At 42.5% G+C, this 18801-nt stretch overlaps 1 protein-coding gene across 2 annotated transcripts; it reads left to right on the forward strand.

Moving 5' to 3' along the window:
• Positions 1 to 1563: 1563 nt before the first annotated feature.
• ENC1 (ectodermal-neural cortex 1) lies at positions 1564 to 15429 on the forward strand. Of its 2 annotated transcripts, XM_005288259.4 has the most exons (4): positions 1564 to 1844; positions 3027 to 3122; positions 6845 to 8657; positions 12382 to 15429. In XM_005288259.4, the coding sequence occupies exon 3, from the start codon at positions 6857 to 6859 to the stop codon at positions 8624 to 8626; it is 1770 nt and encodes a 589-aa protein (XP_005288316.1). In that variant the 5' UTR covers positions 1564 to 1844; positions 3027 to 3122; positions 6845 to 6856; the 3' UTR covers positions 8627 to 8657; positions 12382 to 15429. The 2 variants fall into 2 exon arrangements, with proteins under 2 accessions (XP_005288316.1, XP_042711872.1); XM_042855938.2 differs by lacking the exons at positions 1564 to 1844; positions 3027 to 3122 and adding an exon at positions 6191 to 6417.
• Positions 15430 to 18801: the final 3372 nt, after the last annotated feature.

Below are 18801 nucleotides of genomic sequence, written 5' to 3' on the forward strand. Positions count from 1 at the left end.
CCAAACTGACCTATTCAGAGAGCTTAAAGTCATTTCCATTTTCTTCCTGTAGCTATTAGAGACCATTAAATAAAAACAAACAACAAAAAACCGCCCCGCCTCCAATCTCCTTACATATTTTGGTAGCAAGTTTGAAGAACTTTGACAATATCAGATTTCTTATCTACTAAAATGTAGTGAACTGCTCAGTGTCTTTATATAATATTATTGTATGCTTAGATGTTTATTTTTAAAATCAGCCTTCTTGCCAATTAGTTTTTTCCGCTTTGCTAATTAGCAAATAATTAAAGTCAGGCCTAAGTTTGCGCCGCTGAATTACTTTATTGTATAAGCTTTAAGCGATAAAACTAAAAAGGCTTAATGAAAATGCAATCACAACCGAGTGTTTTATCTCAGCAGATAGAAGGAACCCCAGCACCGTAGTTTGCTTTGAATCATGCGCTGCTGGCTATTGGTTGGGAAACACGTGGAGGGGGTGGAGGGAGACGCATTGCTAGCCGTAGAAACTGGCCGCTCCCGCTCTCACATATCTCAGACCGAGATCGTGCTGTAGTGTTCCCAGGTTAGCAGCAGATGCTTCAAGCGCAGAGACTGCTTTTCTTTCAGGGAGGAGGATCCTAGCGGGCTGCAGATGGAGTTGCCCACAGCTGCTTTGTTCTGCTCCCAGCTCACTGAACTAGCTTTATCATCGCACAGAGAAGCGTTTAAAGACAAACAGTCCTACCTCGCTTTCCGCTTCCTAAGGCTTCCCACGTGTGATTGATTCACCCTGTTCCCTTGCATTGCATTAGGCTGGGGAATTTCTGCACAAAGTTAAAAAGCTCTATGACATGCCTTATTATTTCTGCAAACATAGGTTAAGCCTTTTCCTATGCGGTCAGGTCTATGATGGGTTTTTCTCAGCGTGGTCTCCCCGTGCACCCTGTAACATATATCGGAGTCCATCCTATGTAGCTCATCTCTTAAACTACACCTCATAGCACATCTCATCTGCTACCGTCTGTAGCATTATGCAGATCGACGCTGTCTCATTCCTTTGGTGCGGAGCCCCGAGCTCTCCGGTGGCGGGCGTGGCCCTGCGGTGTGCCAGGCAATGGAAACTGCCTGCACCGAGCTCGGTCCCAGACGCTGGAGGAGCCACCTTTGGCTCCTCGTTGTCTGAGGAGGCTGGAGAGGAGCCTGTGTCTAGCAGACCTGTCCAAGGGAGATGAGGGGTGTGGCCCTTGCTAAGCGCACTGGGATCCACCGGGCTGCAGAGGATGTGGGAAGGAGGACGGTGGGCTCGGCTCTGCGCTGGGGACATTGGGCGCACATGTCCTGCGGCTCCTCCTGTGGCCCGGGCTGGGCGAGGTGCCTCATCCATGCCGCGGCGCCTCTTCCCTTTGTGTCCCTCCCCCCGCTGGCCGCTGGCCCATGTGACAGCATTGCTTGCAGCCTCCCCGCGGCTCCGTTAACTCGCATCCTCCCCCGGCCCTCCCCCCGTGTGTCACTCAGCCTCTTTGCATATGTGCCCCCCACCCTCCCGGCCGCAGCCCATATACCCGCTTCCCCGCACCGCAAATCGCAGCAGCCGGCGAGCGGCCGCCTCCTGCAGCAGCAGCGCCTCCGCCTCCACTCCGCGCAAGCGCTCGCCCGGCCCGAGTGCGGCTGCCCGCGGGTCTCCAGTCCCCAGCCTGGGCTAGAGGAGGGAGGCACCGCAGTCCCCGGCGCGGCCCGGCAGGAGAAGGGAGGAAGAGCGAGCTGGAGGCTGCTGGCCGCCGGGGAAGGGGCGGGACAGGCTCCCGCAGCCTCTCGCCTGTCCTGAGCGGCGGCCGTGAGGCAGGAGGGAGCCCGGCGCCGCGGCTGTAAGTTCCTGCGCGCGGACCTGTTGCGGGGGGCCGGGCGGGCTGGCGGGGGGCTGCTGTCCGCAGGCGGGAGGACCGACGGGCGGGTGTTCGGGCAGCACTCGGGGAAGGAAGCAGCAGCTCTTCCCTCCCTGCTGGCGGTGCGCTCATGGCAGGACGCGTTTCTGCGTCCCCAGCCCCGGGAAGAGAGAGGCTGTGGAAGGAGAGGGCTGCGCGCTAGCCTGCCTCTCTCCCTTCGCAGGGATCGCTCTGACTCTCACCCCAAAGCGAAGCGAGCAGGGCGAGGGACCCGTTGCCACAGACAGCCTTGCGGGTGGCTGAAAAGGTGCCTTGGCAGGGAGCGGAAAACTCTCCGAGCTTAGCAGACTTGGTGCAACTTGTTCCATGCATAGATCAGCTGGCGCCCTGATTGCTTGTATTGCAAAATGAAGCAGTCCTGCACTGAGGCTGTTAAGTTGGGAGGTATTTTCATCTCACTGCCAGGGCGCATTTTCAGCTGCCTCATAGCTTTTTTTACTATACATATGAACTGAGTCTGTCTATTGATCTCTAATTGAATATTGAACGACTGTGTGGGCTTGATGGTCACATCAGACCACCCAACTGGTAGATTCTCTGCATTAGTAAGCATCCTGTGTTCACTCCTGAAAGCAGGTCCCGCTGTTTGTGCACCATGTGCCCATTATCAGAGGGGTAGTATCAGAGGGGTAGCCGTGTTAGTCTGAATCTGTAAAAAGCAACAGAGGGTCTTGTGGCACCTTTAAGACTAACAGAAACATGTGCCCATTGCAACCTTTTGAAAGAAAATGCAACACTGGTGGATAGATATTTGCACTAACCGTTAGACATTTCTGGTATGTGTCTGTCTTTGGCAAATAGAAACACTTGCTTCCCGTAATGCTAGATACTAACCTTAAATATTGACTTATTGTAGTTTCCTGTTTAAATTTTTCAAATGACTATTTTGGAAAATACACATAAGAAATGTCAGTTGACTTTTTAATAAGGCTGAGTAACCAGAATTAGAATGACCATGAACTTTTACCACTTTCAGAATCAAAGGCAAAACCCATTTCTTCTATTCTTTCTTCTAGGAAGTTTTTCATACACAACCAATACAATGCTCATTTACACAGATAAAACAGAAATCTGTATAAACTAATTAAGTTATTTCTTCTGCAGGTTGGGAAGAAACAGATACTATTTCTGATTTGAAATACTGGGGAGGTGTTCAGATACTACATTGAAGGGGGAGCATATAGGCACGTGGATACATAGGTATGTACTATCACACAATCATTTTGAAATGGTCTGCATTTGGCAAAAAAAACAAAAAACCAACAACAAAACCAGGAACTGTACAAAAAATTAATGCATAATAAGTGATGTCCTGTTTTACACTTCATGTAACTTCTGTGCAATGGGTTATATTGAGGAATGTTAGAAAGGGGTTGGGCATCACTGCAGACTTAGCAACTGAAAAAAGGATCAATTCATGCAATGGGTAGTTGAGCAACAGTGATTCCCTCTCCTCCCCCCAAGTATCTCACTGGAGAAACGATGAGATTATAGTGGTCTAATAGGAAGTTGTATCTTGTACATAATGTGCAAATAACTGAAAACACTTAATTTTTTATTTGACTGAGCTGAGACCTTCAGAACCTAAAGCTGTTAAGAAGGAGGGCAAGAGGTTGTTGAACATTGTGTACTACCAGATTTGAGGTTGCTGTGACAAGTAGCTTGTTGAAGTACATCATAAATCAATCCCTTGCTTCAATGTCTATTTCATTAGTGATTCATGATAAATATATATTTGTATTTTACTGACCATTTGTCCTTTACATTCAAATGTTATTGTTTCTAAGGAAAAATTCCCTGAAGGGAGTTGACACTTTTTATTCAAGATGAACACCTGCTCAGTGACTCTGTGAATTACCTCTGCTGAAATGTTTGAGGCTTGCATAATTTGAAGCAACAACTAGAGAAATCAAAGATGTCTGTTTGAATAGTTTTATAGCTTTAAATATACTTATTAACATTTTGGCCCAAATTGCATTTTCAACAATTGCAAACCCAGACTTATTCACAAAAACACTATTTTGCTAGTAAATTATAATAAATCTTTTTTTAATGGTACTTTGCCTGTACATATTGACTGTAGAACAACTCAAAAACTAGTGTGGGACTTGAGGGGGAAGATGTACAAATATGTATCTTTGTTCTTTTTGAGGAAATATGTTTAGCTTACTAAAATGTGACTTGCCACACCTTGAATTCTTCTAAATAGAGAGGCAACTTTAGAATGATACAGGTAATGCTTTTGTTACAGTTTGCTAAAGAGGAACATTATGAATACTGCAAGTAATTAATAAAAATGGCTTTGGTCACTGAAAGATCAGATCTTGTCTTTTAGGATATTGCTGTGTGCAAAACAGAAATGAGGTGAAACCTTAAACTCCCTATCCCAACAAAGTCTCACAGTGGCTTTTATCATTTTTTTTGCAGCTGAAATCAGTATTTCTTTCTAGGCCTGTGGGTGGGCTTGGGCAACATGCAGTGATTTGCACTTTCCTACTTCTGTCACACCTCTCTGCATATGGTCTGTAGTTCACCATTCTCAAACATGGGGATAACTCTAGTTCCTTAGCTCTTTTATTTTGTGTTCAGGACTTGATCCTGCATGGTTCTGTGCAGCCACAAATCATGAGAACTCACAGCACCACTCTGGATCAGAACACGCCTGTATTTGCAGTGTTTGAACTTTTTTTTTTTTTAATTATTATTTAGTGCTGAGTGCTGTTGGCATGCTTAGTATTGCAGCAGTACACAGCGGGATACATAGTCTCGGATGCAAATAACTCCATCCTGCAGTGAATACCACTGGGAGGGGCGGGGGATCCCTGTGTCTGTTTGGTCCTCCATTGACTTAACTGGGGATGCCCAAAAGTGCCGGGATCTGTCCATGTGGGATCTGTCCATGTGTAGCTCGTGTTAGGATGGGCACCTAAGGACCTAATCCTATAAAATGCTAAATGCTGCCTGGGGTTGTTGAGTGCTGCATCTCCCACTGACTTCAGAGATTGGAAGCTGAGGTTGCTCCACACCCCACAGGAGGCACTCGGCCTCTTGCAGGATTGGGCCCTAAATGTGAGACAGACCAATCCAGAAAAACATACAGAATGTTGTGTATTGAATCATAACCAGGGCCGGCTCCAGGGTTTTGGCTGCCCCAAGCAGCCCAAAAAAAAAAAAAAAAAAGTCGCGATTTGCGGCGGCAATTCGGCAGGAGGTTCTTCGCTCCGAACGGGAGTGAGGGACCGTCCGCCGAATACCTGGATGTGCCGCCCCTCTCTGGAGCGGCCGCCCCAAGCACCTGCTTGCCAGGCTGGTGCCTGGAGCCAGCCCTGATCATAACAACTTATGGAATTACAAAATCCCTGTAAAGGTTTTGAAATCTGGCTCCACAATGTTTGCCAAATGAGGTTTGATCTTCCCACTTTTGCATCTAAACTGTTGATGAACTAATACCCAGAGCCATGATCCTATGTGTAATTCTGTAGCCACAACAAAGCTGAAATTGAGGCACATGTTCAGTTTAACCTTTTGGCAGTAGGATAAATGGGTAAATTTCGTCCTGGATTAGTGTATGTGACCCTTGAATGTCCTCTGAATGATGATTATTTGTCAGGTAATGCAATTATATTTTATGGGTAATGCAATTATACTTACCATGTAAAAGTAGTTGCATGTATTTTAATAGCATACTTGGCTATAGTTACTGCAGTTAACCTAAAACATTGGTCCAAAGTGCTGTGTACAGCTCATGTTTTCAGTCACAATGTAAAGGGCTTGATCTAAACCTTACTGAAGTAACTGAAAAGATTCCTATAGATTTTAGTTGGCTTTGGATCAGGCCTGATAAAGACCAAACACTATGTATTTCCCATGTTGTTCCTTCTTTAAAATCCTGATGATAATCATTAGGAAATTAAGTTCCAACTTAAAAGACCATATCATACATCAGTTCAGCTTAATTTAGGGCCAACCACTTGCCTTACTTAACCCAGAAGATTGGCCCATACGAAATACATAAACTTGCAAATGGTTGGAAGAGACCATGGAGGGCAGCTGAATCCTTCCAAGGTCACTTATAACTTGCTTAAAATGGGAGCAAAACAGCGCTGGTTTTGAAAGGACAGGGGTAGCAACATAGAATATTCTTTCCTCCCACCCCCAAACCAACAACTGCAGACTCTTGTTCTCTGAGAGCCTAACTCAGGGGGACTGCAGAATAGCAGTCAGTACAATTTACCATGCCAAGACTTTAAGCACATACCGTCACTCAGTAGCAGAGGACCACTGGAGATAAACAAGATGTAGATTTCTATAATATTTAGCCATGATATTGTAATAAAGCTTTGGTCATGTAACAATATCCTTGCAACGTTATCTGTCTCTGTCTTATCTTTCCCACTTCCTGCTGTTAGATATGGAACCATTATATCAAAAGAAATCATCAAAATGGAATGAGTACATTCTTGTTCTCCCATGCAGTCTTTTTACATTCCATAAGGTATTCTGTCTGGTAGCTCTTCCTACTATGATTCAAAGCAGGAGAATGTTTCAAGTGTGGGTATGTGATGAATCAGCTGTGCTACACTGGGGAGGAGTGAGAAAATCAGCTCTAGGTCTTTATTTTTCCTCTGTCTTCCTTGCCTAATATTGTCATGAAAGTTGGAGATCAGGTTTCCCAAGATAAACCTGCTCTTGGGCAATAATAGTGGGGCATGTCATTTAAGAAACTCATCGGGGAAAAAAATAAACATATACTGAAGTAGATATAATTCTTTGTCCTCTCATGTCTATAATAGGCTCAGAATAGGCTTCCTGTTTCCAATGATTATCAGGGATGCATATAATTTTTTTTTAATTAAAAAAAGTATGTCATAAACATTTGTCATGAGAACCCTTAATCTTATTTAGTTTTTGTTTATTTTTAGGTGTGGCAGAAAATGTCAGTCAGCATGCATGAGAATCGCAAGTCTAGAGCCAGCACTGGCTCTATAAACATATACTTATTCCACAAATCATCATATGCTGATAGCGTCCTTACTCACCTGAATCTTCTACGCCAACAACGGCTTTTTACAGATGTACTTCTCCATGCTGGGAACAGGTCATTCCCTTGCCATAGAGCTGTCCTAGCTGCATGTAGTCGCTACTTTGAAGCAATGTTCAGTGGTGGACTTAAAGAGAGCCAGGCTAGTGAAGTCAATTTTCATAATTCTATTCATCCAGAAGTCTTAGAACTTCTGCTGGACTATGCGTACTCCTCCAGGGTTATCATCAATGAAGAGAATGCAGAGTCCCTGCTAGAGGCTGGAGACATGTTAGAATTCCAGGATATCCGAGATGCTTGCGCAGAGTTTCTGGAGAAGAACCTTCATCCCATCAACTGCCTTGGTATGCTGCTGCTGTCAGATGCTCACCAGTGCACCAAGCTTTATGAACTCTCTTGGACGATGTGTCTTAGCAACTTCCAAACTATCAGTAAAAGTGAAGATTTTCTCCAGCTGCCAAAAGACATGGTTGTGCAGCTCCTTTCCAGTGAAGAATTAGAAACTGAAGATGAAAGATTAGTATATGAGTCAGCTATTAACTGGGTTAACTATGATCTGAATAAGCGCCACTGTTATCTCCCTGAACTATTGCAAACTGTGAGACTGGCTCTCTTGCCAGCCATCTACCTTATGGAGAATGTAGCCATGGAAGAACTTATCACTAAGCAAAGGAAAAGCAAAGATATAGTAGAAGAAGCAATAAGATGCAAGCTAAAGATCTTACAGAATGATGGTGTGGTCACCAGTTTGTGTGCCAGACCTCGTAAAACTGGCCATGCGCTGTTTCTTCTGGGGGGCCAAACCTTTATGTGTGACAAGCTGTATCTGGTGGACCAAAAGGCAAAAGAGATCATTCCAAAGGCTGACATCCCAAGTCCACGGAAAGAGTTCAGTGCTTGTGCTATTGGCTGCAAAGTGTATATCACTGGAGGCCGGGGATCAGAAAACGGAGTCTCCAAAGATGTTTGGGTGTATGACACTCTTCATGAGGAGTGGTCAAAGGCTGCCCCCATGCTGGTAGCTAGGTTTGGGCATGGTTCTGCTGAACTCAAACACTGTTTGTATGTAGTAGGAGGACACACTGCAGCAACTGGTTGCCTTCCAGCTTCCCCTTCAGTATCCTTAAAGCAAGTAGAACAGTATGACCCTGTGACCAACAAATGGACAATGGTTGCACCACTTCGAGAAGGAGTAAGCAATGCAGCTGTAGTTAGTGCAAAGCTTAAGCTATTTGCTTTTGGTGGCACCAGTGTTAGCCATGACAAGCTGCCCAAAGTTCAATGTTATGATCAATGTGAAAACAGATGGACAGTACCAGCCACCTGCCCCCAGCCCTGGCGCTACACAGCTGCAGCTGTTTTGGGTAACCAGATTTTTATTATGGGTGGAGATACTGAATTCTCAGCATGCTCAGCTTATAAATTCAACAGTGAAACATACCAGTGGACTAAGGTGGGAGATGTGACAGCTAAGCGAATGAGCTGCCATGCAGTAGCATCTGGAAACAAACTGTATGTAGTCGGAGGCTATTTTGGGATTCAAAGATGCAAAACATTGGACTGCTATGATCCCACATTAGATGTATGGAACAGCATAACCACAGTGCCCTATTCACTAATTCCCACAGCATTTGTCAGCACATGGAAACACCTCCCCTCATAACTGTGTGTATTTTGTGATTGCAGCTTGTCAGGTAAGAAGTTATACCTATGAATACAAATATAATAGTACTTAGCACTCACCGTTCTTTACATCCGTAGATCTCAAAGGAGGGTAAGTACATTATTTGTATTTTACAGTAAGGAAAACTGAGGCACACAGCTGTTAAGTGACTTGTCCAAGGTCATGCATCATATTAGTGACCGAGCCAGGAATGGAACCCAGATTGCTTGGCTCCCAGCACCATACTCTCTTCACCGGATTGATCACTTTGCCTCACAGTTTAGATGTTGAATATGTAATTTCCACTAGGTGTGATGCTGATGGGAAAATATGGTTTAATTATTACAAATTCAGTTATAAATCATTAACCTGCTAGGGAGAGGTGATGTTTCCTTAACTACACAGAACTGGTCAATCAACATGAGGACCTAAAAAGACTTCTGTTAACCCTCTAATCATGAGCTGCAGCAGGGTGGTGACTAGTTCAACTGGACAGCGCTCTGTGTGAACAATCTTGCTGCAGCTGCATTGTTACCAGTGGCTATATAAGGTATTGCACAAACACATTGGGCCAAGTCCACCCTTCTGCAACAGCTGAAGTCAATGGAATTGCACCTGCTTATGCCTAGGTTGAATTTGGCCCATTAAATATACTTTTAAAATGCTTGTTTTTCAAAGGAAAGTTGTGTTTATGTGTCTGACTGTATATAATGTCACTCAGATATACCAGTAATACTGTGGTTCAAATAATTACTTGGCAGTGTTCCAAAGCAAATGCAACCTCATTTATAGTTAGGCATAATGGGCCGAACTCACACCACATGCAACTTCTTACAGGCAAGTCTAAATTTGGCCTTGCTTGTTTTTCTGGTTATGTGGCTCTGCTAAAGAAGGATTTTCTACTTTTTGTTTCTTCTTCATTTGGAAAACCATTAAAATATCTGAGCAGCCCAAAATATGAATGTCAGTTTATATCAGCACCACAAAACAGAGTTAACTTGCTAAGCATTGTCTCAAACTAAATCTGATTTTTCATTATTTCCCCCCATCTTTTCCTGAATGGCATCACTTAAGCTAAGCCTCGGATATTTTCTAGAGTTCTTACGTGAGTTATTTTGCATTAAAACTTAGGAATACTGTGCTTCAGTGTGTGTTGCTCAGTTTTTTCTGAGAGCCTGCAATGCAGCAGCATGGCTACAAACACATTCCGATGGCATGTTTAACCCTCAGAAGCATGCTATGTTGCCTAAATGAGCCATGCCCTGCGAGTAGTAATTTCTTAAGGGATTTGAATACTGCATAATGCAACCATAAAACCAGCCAGGTTGCAAAAAACTATTGAAGGAAAAACAGTTTAAAATAATTAAATCAGCTCTGCAGTAACTTTTGCAGTAACCTAGAGCCTCCAGATCAAAGTAGATACCTCAGAAAGATAATGATACCAGTCTGCTTTTATAGACTTCATAGCATCTTGCTCTTCAGACGGGTCACGTTGACAGGATTTTATTGGCAACTGGACTACAAGGAGATGGCTGGCTGGCTCCTGCAATAAATAGCAGGACACCTGATTGTCCTTGTAACAGGATAAATCTAATAATCTGGGAATCATTGGGGAATTTTTTCACCCAATGGTGTGCTGAGGCCTCATCTTGCCATTTCCCCTTGAGCTGAATTGGAATTTTGACTAAGTAAGGAGTGCATTTTTGGGCCACTACAGAATAGCAACTCAGAGCTGAAATCTAGTAGGAAATGTAGTGAGGTCATGTTTCCAATGACACTTTGGTCTTTAAGTTGAATAACCACCTGTAACTTTTCCATCTCCCCCCACAACTTAGTCTTAGAAAAACAGAGTCTTGGATTCCATCCAACATTTGCAAACATTGGAGGTTGATTATATCCTGGGTGTCTGAGATTAATTGCTCACTTCCGATAACTCAAACTGAGCAAATAGGCTTCTTTGAGACTACTTCCTTGCTAGCTGGAAAGCTGGGAACACATCTTTAAATCCATACCATTCAGGCAGTTTCTATTACTCATTTCAGCAGGGCTCAGTGTTATCAGAACGGTAGTAATGAATGCCCAGACTCAGGATCTGTGCCAAGAAAAATATTGACTTTTATTCTCCTAAGATTGACTTCATTGTTCTAAAATTTACAGCACATAAAACAGAGGTTTTTTTTTCCTGAAAAATAGTAGTCCAAATATAATGGCACTTAAGGCTTTCGTTTGCTTTGCAATATCCTGTTAAAGGCCATTACTTTAGCCTCACTAGCCTGTAAGATAACTGGATGAATGCAACCGTAAACTGAAACCTCTCTAGTGTGGCATGCTCATCCAGCCAGTAGATTTTTACTGACTCCCACTGTTCTGTCAGTGGGTGGGAGGGACAAAAAGGAAATTACTTCTGATTACCCTCTGTTTTCATGGTGTTGTGTGGCCCCAGCCTGCCACAGCTTAGGAAGATTTTAGTCTGCTTTGTTTCTTCCTTCAAACTTTGCTCTTTTGAGTAGCTTTGTTTTATTTTCCCCTTGAAAGATTAAATTTTGTTGGTTTTTTTGGTTAATCATCCCATGACAGGAAACATTATTTTGGCTTCAGTGTTGAGATATACCTTTCAAGAAGGGAAAAGATGACACATTAGTCTGAAGAATGTCTAGGCGACACTAATCAGCAATAAAAAATTACATTGAAAATAATGAAAAGGGTCTGTCTTAAACCCCCAAAGGCAAAGAGATTTCAGGCTAAGGCTGTGAGTATACCCTGCTGTTCTTAGGCATTGCGGCACTGACAATATAGGGCTACATTCTGCTCTCCTGCACATATGTGTGTTCATTCAGATTAACTGCATTGACTTGAGTAGAGTTACTGTGCATGTGCACCCTAAATTCTAGCTGTGCTGTCTAAAGCTACTGTAAATATGAGACTGGTGTCTGGTTTGGAAACTTGCACTTAACATAGGCTTCATAATTAAATATGGTAGCCAAATCTCAGCATCCAAAGGCTATATTTTTCTCTGAATAATCAACTCCTGGAAAAGACTCCAGTGTGGAGTTGTTGAGGCATGGTGCATTGTCATGTGAAAAGAAGCGAGACAGATTTCTGCCATAATGAATAGCAGAGAAGTTTTAAATAAGGGGATTAATATGTCCAATTTCTCTATGGTGAATAAATTCAATTTAGAGTTCTCCGTGGTGAACAGAGGAGAACCCGCACCCTCCGGCTCCCTCCCAGCTCTTTCTTCAAAATCACTCTGATCTAGTTTGACATGGCCCATGAGTAGAATAAACTGGTTACCCTAATAATCTGTGAGGCTTTTCTGGAAGAGAGAAGTTGCATGAGGTTGTTTTCATTTTTTTTTTTTTATTTTTTTATTTTTTTTAAGCATATCCCCATCCCATTTGTTGAGAACAGGAAAAGCCGTGTGGTGTAAAATCCAGCAAAAATAGCACTATCGACCACATGCTATTTAACCTTTTATTTTATAAGGGTCAGATTCACACAGAAGTACAACTCTACTCCGTGGCTAGTCCCTATTGGAGTCTCTGGGGCTGCTTGCAGAGTAAGGCCAGGCAAGTGAAGGAGGCAAAATCTGACCTAAGTGGTGTGGTTGGTTTATTTACTATCAGTGATTAGTTATTACACAGAGACATGTAAAAGGCTTTTAGGTTTTTTTTGACATCTAATGAAAACCTTATTGTATATTGTCTCACGAGAATCCTCTAAATCTTTTCTTCTCCCCCTCCTTTTTTATTTAGTTTGCTCTGTTATTTGGAGAAGAGACTTGGAATCTCAGCTATGGAGAAATGGGTTTTAATGAAGAAAAATCGTTCAGAGTCTTTGAGTTTGAAGAAAAATATCTGCACCTTGTAAATTATCTAACCTGGACATGAAGGAATGGGAGGAAAAAACTGTCTTTGGTGCATCAGCACATGGTTTAAATATGAAAGAATGAACTTATGGTCTGATTCCTTGTACTAGTAATTGTGGATTAATGTCAGCATTAATCAGACCTTCAAAGGGAGGGGATGGGGAAAAGGAAAAACAAAAGAAGTACAGAACTTTCCATAGTTGTGCAACCTACAACTCTTGATTTTCATGGACTCCATTGTGTGTGCGTGAAATTTGAAATGGTTGTCACCTCTCACTGTGACAGTTTGAAGCATCAGCACCAGCTGCCAGGGAAGCAGGCCAGGTCTGAAACAGTGAGATGTCGCTGTGAATGAAGATACAGCTGTGTCACTGCAGAGTACTGCTACAGGAATTAACTTGTTTAGAGGCAGTGTCTGAAGAATCCATTAGATTACCACTTTGTGGTTTCCTATCTGCAGTGAGTGACCTTTCATTGGATAAGGAACAGCACAATTAAAAAAATAAATAAAAGGTTTTTGCAATAGTGGGGAACTAAAAAGAAATAATTTCCCCCAAATGTTTGATTTCCCTTCCTCCCTGTATTTATAGGTGACTTAAACTGTCCCATGCCTGTTATGTTACTTGTAGATGTAGCTATTTATTGTTCAGTGCTTGCATGCTGAAACAATGCCTGCAGATGTCTTCATGTTGTAAGGATTTGTGTGATTTGTTGTTTGTTTTGCACATTTTGTGGTCTCTGACTTGCTCTGCTGCACACAAAAAAGAAAACTGTTGAGTAATAGTTGGAGGTGGGAGGGAGTGAGGGGATGGCTTCCTCAGTCAGAAATGGAAGGATTACAAGGCAGGATCTTAAATTACACACATACTAAAGGAAGAAGCCATGGAGGTCACTTTCTCAGGCCACCAACTCCTCAGGTTAGATGTGGTGTATCCTGTAGATAGTGTCCCTGCTCCATTTCATTGGCCTGCTCATGCCTTTGAATTTCGAATCTGGAACTAGCCAAAACCATTTACAGCTTTCTCTTTGTGCAGCCTCTCAGTTACCTAGAAGATGCTGTGGGATGGTTTCTGTGTACAGAGCCCCGAGAAAGGCATTGGCCAAAAAAAATATTTATTTATTTATGAGTTTAGACTATGGGACATTTACCTGACTGAATGGAGTCTGGCTGACTCACAAAAACAAAATAGATTAGTAGTGAACTAGTTAAAAAAACAAAACAAAAAACCAACAACTTGCACTGACAGGATTGGCTCCTCTGTCTGCATAGAAGTGGGATGAATGAGTGCCATGGTGTCAAAGACCCAAAAGGCATGGCACAGTTGTTACAACGAAGCATGAAAAATTGCAGAACTAGAACTTAAAAATAATCCTTAAGCTCTGCTGCATCTTTGATCTTCACACAGCCAGATGAGTCTTCAGACATTTTGGTATTGAGAAATGTCAGATATGATCATGATAAACCAAAGGATTAAAAAAAAATACCCATTTTATTTGCTCAGTCTAGTGTTGAGTCGGGTATGAACCCAATCTTAACTTCATTTCTTTACTTCTGTTTCACAGGTGCTTACCTTGCCAGATTTCATTGTGAAGCACGTGTTGTGTTTTTCATAAGTCTGTTGAGCCCAACTTAATAACAATGTGGTCAACAACATGGTTGTAGTATTCTGCTGTGGTATAAGTAAAGGATTTTTAGTTGCATGCATGCAAAAAAAAAAGTAATTACGTTGATGTTTGCATTTCTCTCGATGATGAAGTCACTGTGCTCTTTAAGCTTACCATCTGAAAACGTTTACTGTGATCACCCTTAAATTTTTCTCACAAGGGAAGAATTTTTAAAGGGTGACCCCTGGTTTGACATGAACAGGACTCCACAACTATATAGTAAACGAGTTACAGTTATAGTTCCACTAGGTTAGGTTGAACTGTTGAAATAACAAAGAAATTTAAAAATCAATCCCCTTCTTCTACATGGCTTTAAACAATAGTCATGCTTCTTAGGTAAAGCACCTTTCTATAAGCCCGAGTTGCCCCAATAAAATAAATGGGCTGGATTCTTCACTGCCTTGTATGTGGGGTAGTCATTCACACCTGTGCAATGTGGGTGTAAAATGTTCCCAAATCCAAATTGTCACGTTTTACATCCTCTTCGCACAGGTGTATGTGGTTACACAAGTAACAAGGAAGTGAAGTGTTGTGTCCAATGGGACTACTCATTTGACTAAAGGTATATCTGATCAAGCCCTCTGTTTTCTTCATTGAATGAAGGGATATAGTTCTGTCTTGAAGCTGCACCATACATTGCTATTTAGCCTCTGACAAAAATCTGTTTTATAATACCATGTAACTTCCGAAAGTGGGATGAATTTTCTGCAGCTGTTTTCAAAGTTGTGGTGTGCTTTCAACTGCTTGATTAATTCCTATGTGTAGGCTGAAGGAAACTGAAGTCAGGGTGGGCCTCAGGCCCTGCAGGGAATATTCTGGGCTTCTGCTCTTTGAATTGATGTGGGAATTCTGGCTTACTACTTGACCATTCCAGTCGTGCAAAACATCCCACACTTTGAAGCAAATGCAATTCACAGCAGAGTGCACACAAAAACCTTGGCATAGGACGGGAAGGTTCTTCTTATTTTGTGGGCTGGTTGCTGTAGAAACTTATAACAAAGGACAGCCTTCCACTTCTGGTATAATTGTGTAGACCCTTTTCTCTAGGCCTGACACCTGTCTAATAAGAGTGATTAGAGCTGAATAATGCCCCTTCCCTGAGTATTGAAGATGTGGTTCACATACTAAAAGAAAACTGTACAAGTAAAGAAGGAAAATGTCTATGTTCTGTCTCTGTTTGCTACTATATTTTAAAGTTTTGTAAAACTGCATTTTTTTTTTCACAATGTGAAACTGAAGGTCAATAAATTATTAGAGATTTTCTCTTCAATGAGTAGTTCCTTTGAGGGTTGGGTGGGTTGGTTTGTTTGCAATTTTTTTTATCCTTGTAACACGCATCTTTTTCATAAAAAGACATCCTTGATATGTAGTTTACTGGTTTGTTTTAAACTTCTGCTTCAGTTGCACTTGGACTGTTCCCTTTGTTCTATGAGGCCACTTTATTATGATCTAGCTCTCAGAGTTCAATAGATAAAACTACAAGAGCTTTAAATCAATAACAGGAACTGCAAGCCTTTGTGATTTCTTTTGGCCTTTGAAGTACAGTTTCGGGTCTAATATGAATCTAGAACAAAATTAGACAAGTCAGATCTTCCAGAATAGCTCCTGAGGAAAAAAGGTTGCTGGCTCTGTATAAAGCATTTTAATACATACACATATAAATATATATATACACAGACACACACACTGAGCCAAAGTCTCCTCTTATTTAACCAGCACAGCCTATGAATTTCTAAGCTTACTTTTTATGGTATAAAAGATTTTTAATGCTATTGGTTTTATGCTTGTATAACACCAAGGATCCCCAAACTCTTTTACAAACTGAGGCCCCTATCTTGCAATGAGACCCATGCATGCGTACTCCAGGGTACTGCCAAGGTTTGTGGCCAATGGCCCCATTCTTCTGTCTAGGGGAGGGATAATTCTACACTTGTCAACCCATTGTGATTCCAAGGAATTCTTGCTTGGAGGTGGGGGAGGAGGGGAATGCTCCCCAGTGAGAAAGACTGGGTGTTCCATTTCTTAACCTGCAGATCACTTGAGAGCTGCACAGCATTGAAGGATGCAAGGTGTAGCCTTGGACTGCTGCCTGGCTTCACTGGCTCCCACTATCTCTAGATACTATAGTTGTGCTTTCCCTACCATGGTTGTCCCCAGAAATCCCCTCTGGTCTGCAGGATAAGCATGAAAAGCAGTGATTTAGTGGATAGAGCACTGGGGTGGGAGTCAGGAGACCTGGGTTCTTTCACTGGTCTGCTGTGTGACCTAGGGCAAGTCATGTCACCTCTCAGAAATAGAGAGGGACCATGTTCAAAAAAACTTGGTCCATCAAGAGTTAAAGAACTGATTTAAAGCCCACTGAAGTTAATGGACTCCATTGACTTCAAGGGCCTTTGGATCAGGCACTATGTGGGTATATGGCTTCATCTTTGGTAGTGTGGGCTGTCAATGTACAATCACTTGTGTGAATATGAGACAATTACATTTAAAATCAGCCCCCAACTAATACTGCAACCTACAGTAACCTGTTATTGTGCTTAACAGTGCAGTGCTTTGGGCAAGACCAGAAAGAAAAAGATGTAGTTTTCCCAAATCCCCTAATCTTGCTACTAGGCTTTCACTAAATTCTGCTGCTACTCCCTGAGAGATTCAATAGCCCAGTTCTTTTCAAGCCCTCTTTCTGCTCAGAAGCTTCTGCTGTTCTACTCAGGGACACAATACCTTGTGACTTATAGGACAAGGCAGAGCTAACCAACATAGCTTGAGTATCCAGTGCTCAGCTGTTTACAATCCATAGCGTGATGAAAACAAATTAGTTGGTGGAATAATTTAGAATAATGCAAAAATTGGAGGAAATTGCAATCTTCTGAGATAAAAAAGGATAAATTAATGGAGTAAATTGTTCCCTGCACCCTATTGCCTCAACACTGCTCTGGGTCCTGCATTTACATCTAATCTGGTAATATGGCACTATGTGCAGCACTAGGCATGGCCATGATGACTCAGAGTTGAATGCCACCCGCATCGTTTCTTGCAGCATCTAGTTGTTCTTGGGAGGACTTCCATCCAAACACTGGCTCGGCCTGTCCCACTTAGCCTGTGAAAGGTGAAGGGATTGCAGGGCAGGGTGATTGAAATGGATGGTATGAATTACCAAATGTAAATGCCAAGAATCAAGATGGTAGGCACAGTAAGAGTGAATAGTAAACACTCTAATAATTGCCGGGGGTCTCCATTTATTAGCATTGTGGTAGGGCTCCTTGCATTGAAATGAAGCATACCTAGATGCTCAGTCCTCAGCAAAGAAGGGCTTGAAATGCTCCCTTGGCAACATGATCAGTCCCTAGCTGACTGGGGAGATGAATTGTACCTACCTCTGGCAGAGACCTCAGATAACATGCATAGCATTTCATGTCAATGTAGTATCACAGGATTGATGGGGGGGAAGGAATGCCTTGTATCATCCTGCGGGGACTCCAGGAGTAGAACGGATGGGTTCCAAAAGGAGGGTTGATACCTACTGCTTGTCCAGGATAGATGCTGCAACTTGGGACCTTGACAGTGATAGGGGGAGAGAGCTAAAGCAGACAGAAGCATGTGCATGTGAGTGTATGAAATGGCAGGATCGTCAGAGCTTTGTCAAAGCAGGTACAGCATTTTCTGCTATTGTTTTTAAAAATAAGGTATAATGAAGCTTTTTAATCTGTTGTGTATAGATCGTATGAATGTGTATGCAAGTAATTATAGAGAGAGACACTGGAGCAGCTTGGTGTGGGAAAGCAGAGTAGGCATCTGGGAGCTAGTTAGGCTCTTTGGCCCAGATCCTCAAAGTTATTCAGGCTCCTAACTTTCATTGAAATGAATGGAAGTTAGGAGCCTAAATACATTTGAGGATATGGACCTTTGATTCTCCTGGTTGACCCTGCCTCCAACGTGAGTTAGCACAGTTTACTCTGACTTAGATTACTGGCATAGGCTTCCTGTTAGCTCTTACACCAGTGGAAGAGTGATATGATGTAGCCTGGTGTCACCATACGCTCTTTTCATCCCTATCATGTCACCTTACTCACGCTTCCTCCTTGCCCAAATGGTGCAAAGGGGCTGGAGCAGAAATGAGAATCTGGCCCATTACATGTGTCAGTGTGTATGTATATGACGTACACAAACATGCATATGTATCTTATAGGTAAAGGTGAGGTTTACACCCAGATTTACATTGCATTTTTAGGCTTGTAAATGTATAAGGTATGAGTTCCCTCAGTGTCTGAGACATGCAGGTAGATGAGACCATCTGTCTGGAATGTGACTTTAATGGTGATCTATGAATTTTAAAGCATCATTATTTGTCAGAGACGGTACAGCTAGGAGTAAGAGTCAGCCTCAATATGTAAGGCATGACTATGAATTAAAATGAGTTTAGTTAAGTAAATTACAAATCTCTCGCAATCATGTTTAAGCGGTGCTTCTGGCCCTGCAGTGGCTTTGAGAGTCTCAGGAAACCAAATTAGACAGTTTCCCTCTTTTTCTTTTTTTTGGTCCAGTTGCCCTAGTAACCATACTCTTTATCTCTGAAGAAATGGGGAGCTGTGGAGGAGGGAGAGCAGTAGGAATTTCAGCTAAAACCCCTGCTAATCCTTTTCTT

Source organism: Chrysemys picta, chromosome 6 (genome assembly GCF_011386835.1).
Source record: "Chrysemys picta bellii isolate R12L10 chromosome 6, ASM1138683v2, whole genome shotgun sequence".
In the NCBI taxonomy this organism is placed as follows: Eukaryota; Metazoa; Chordata; order Testudines; family Emydidae; genus Chrysemys; species Chrysemys picta.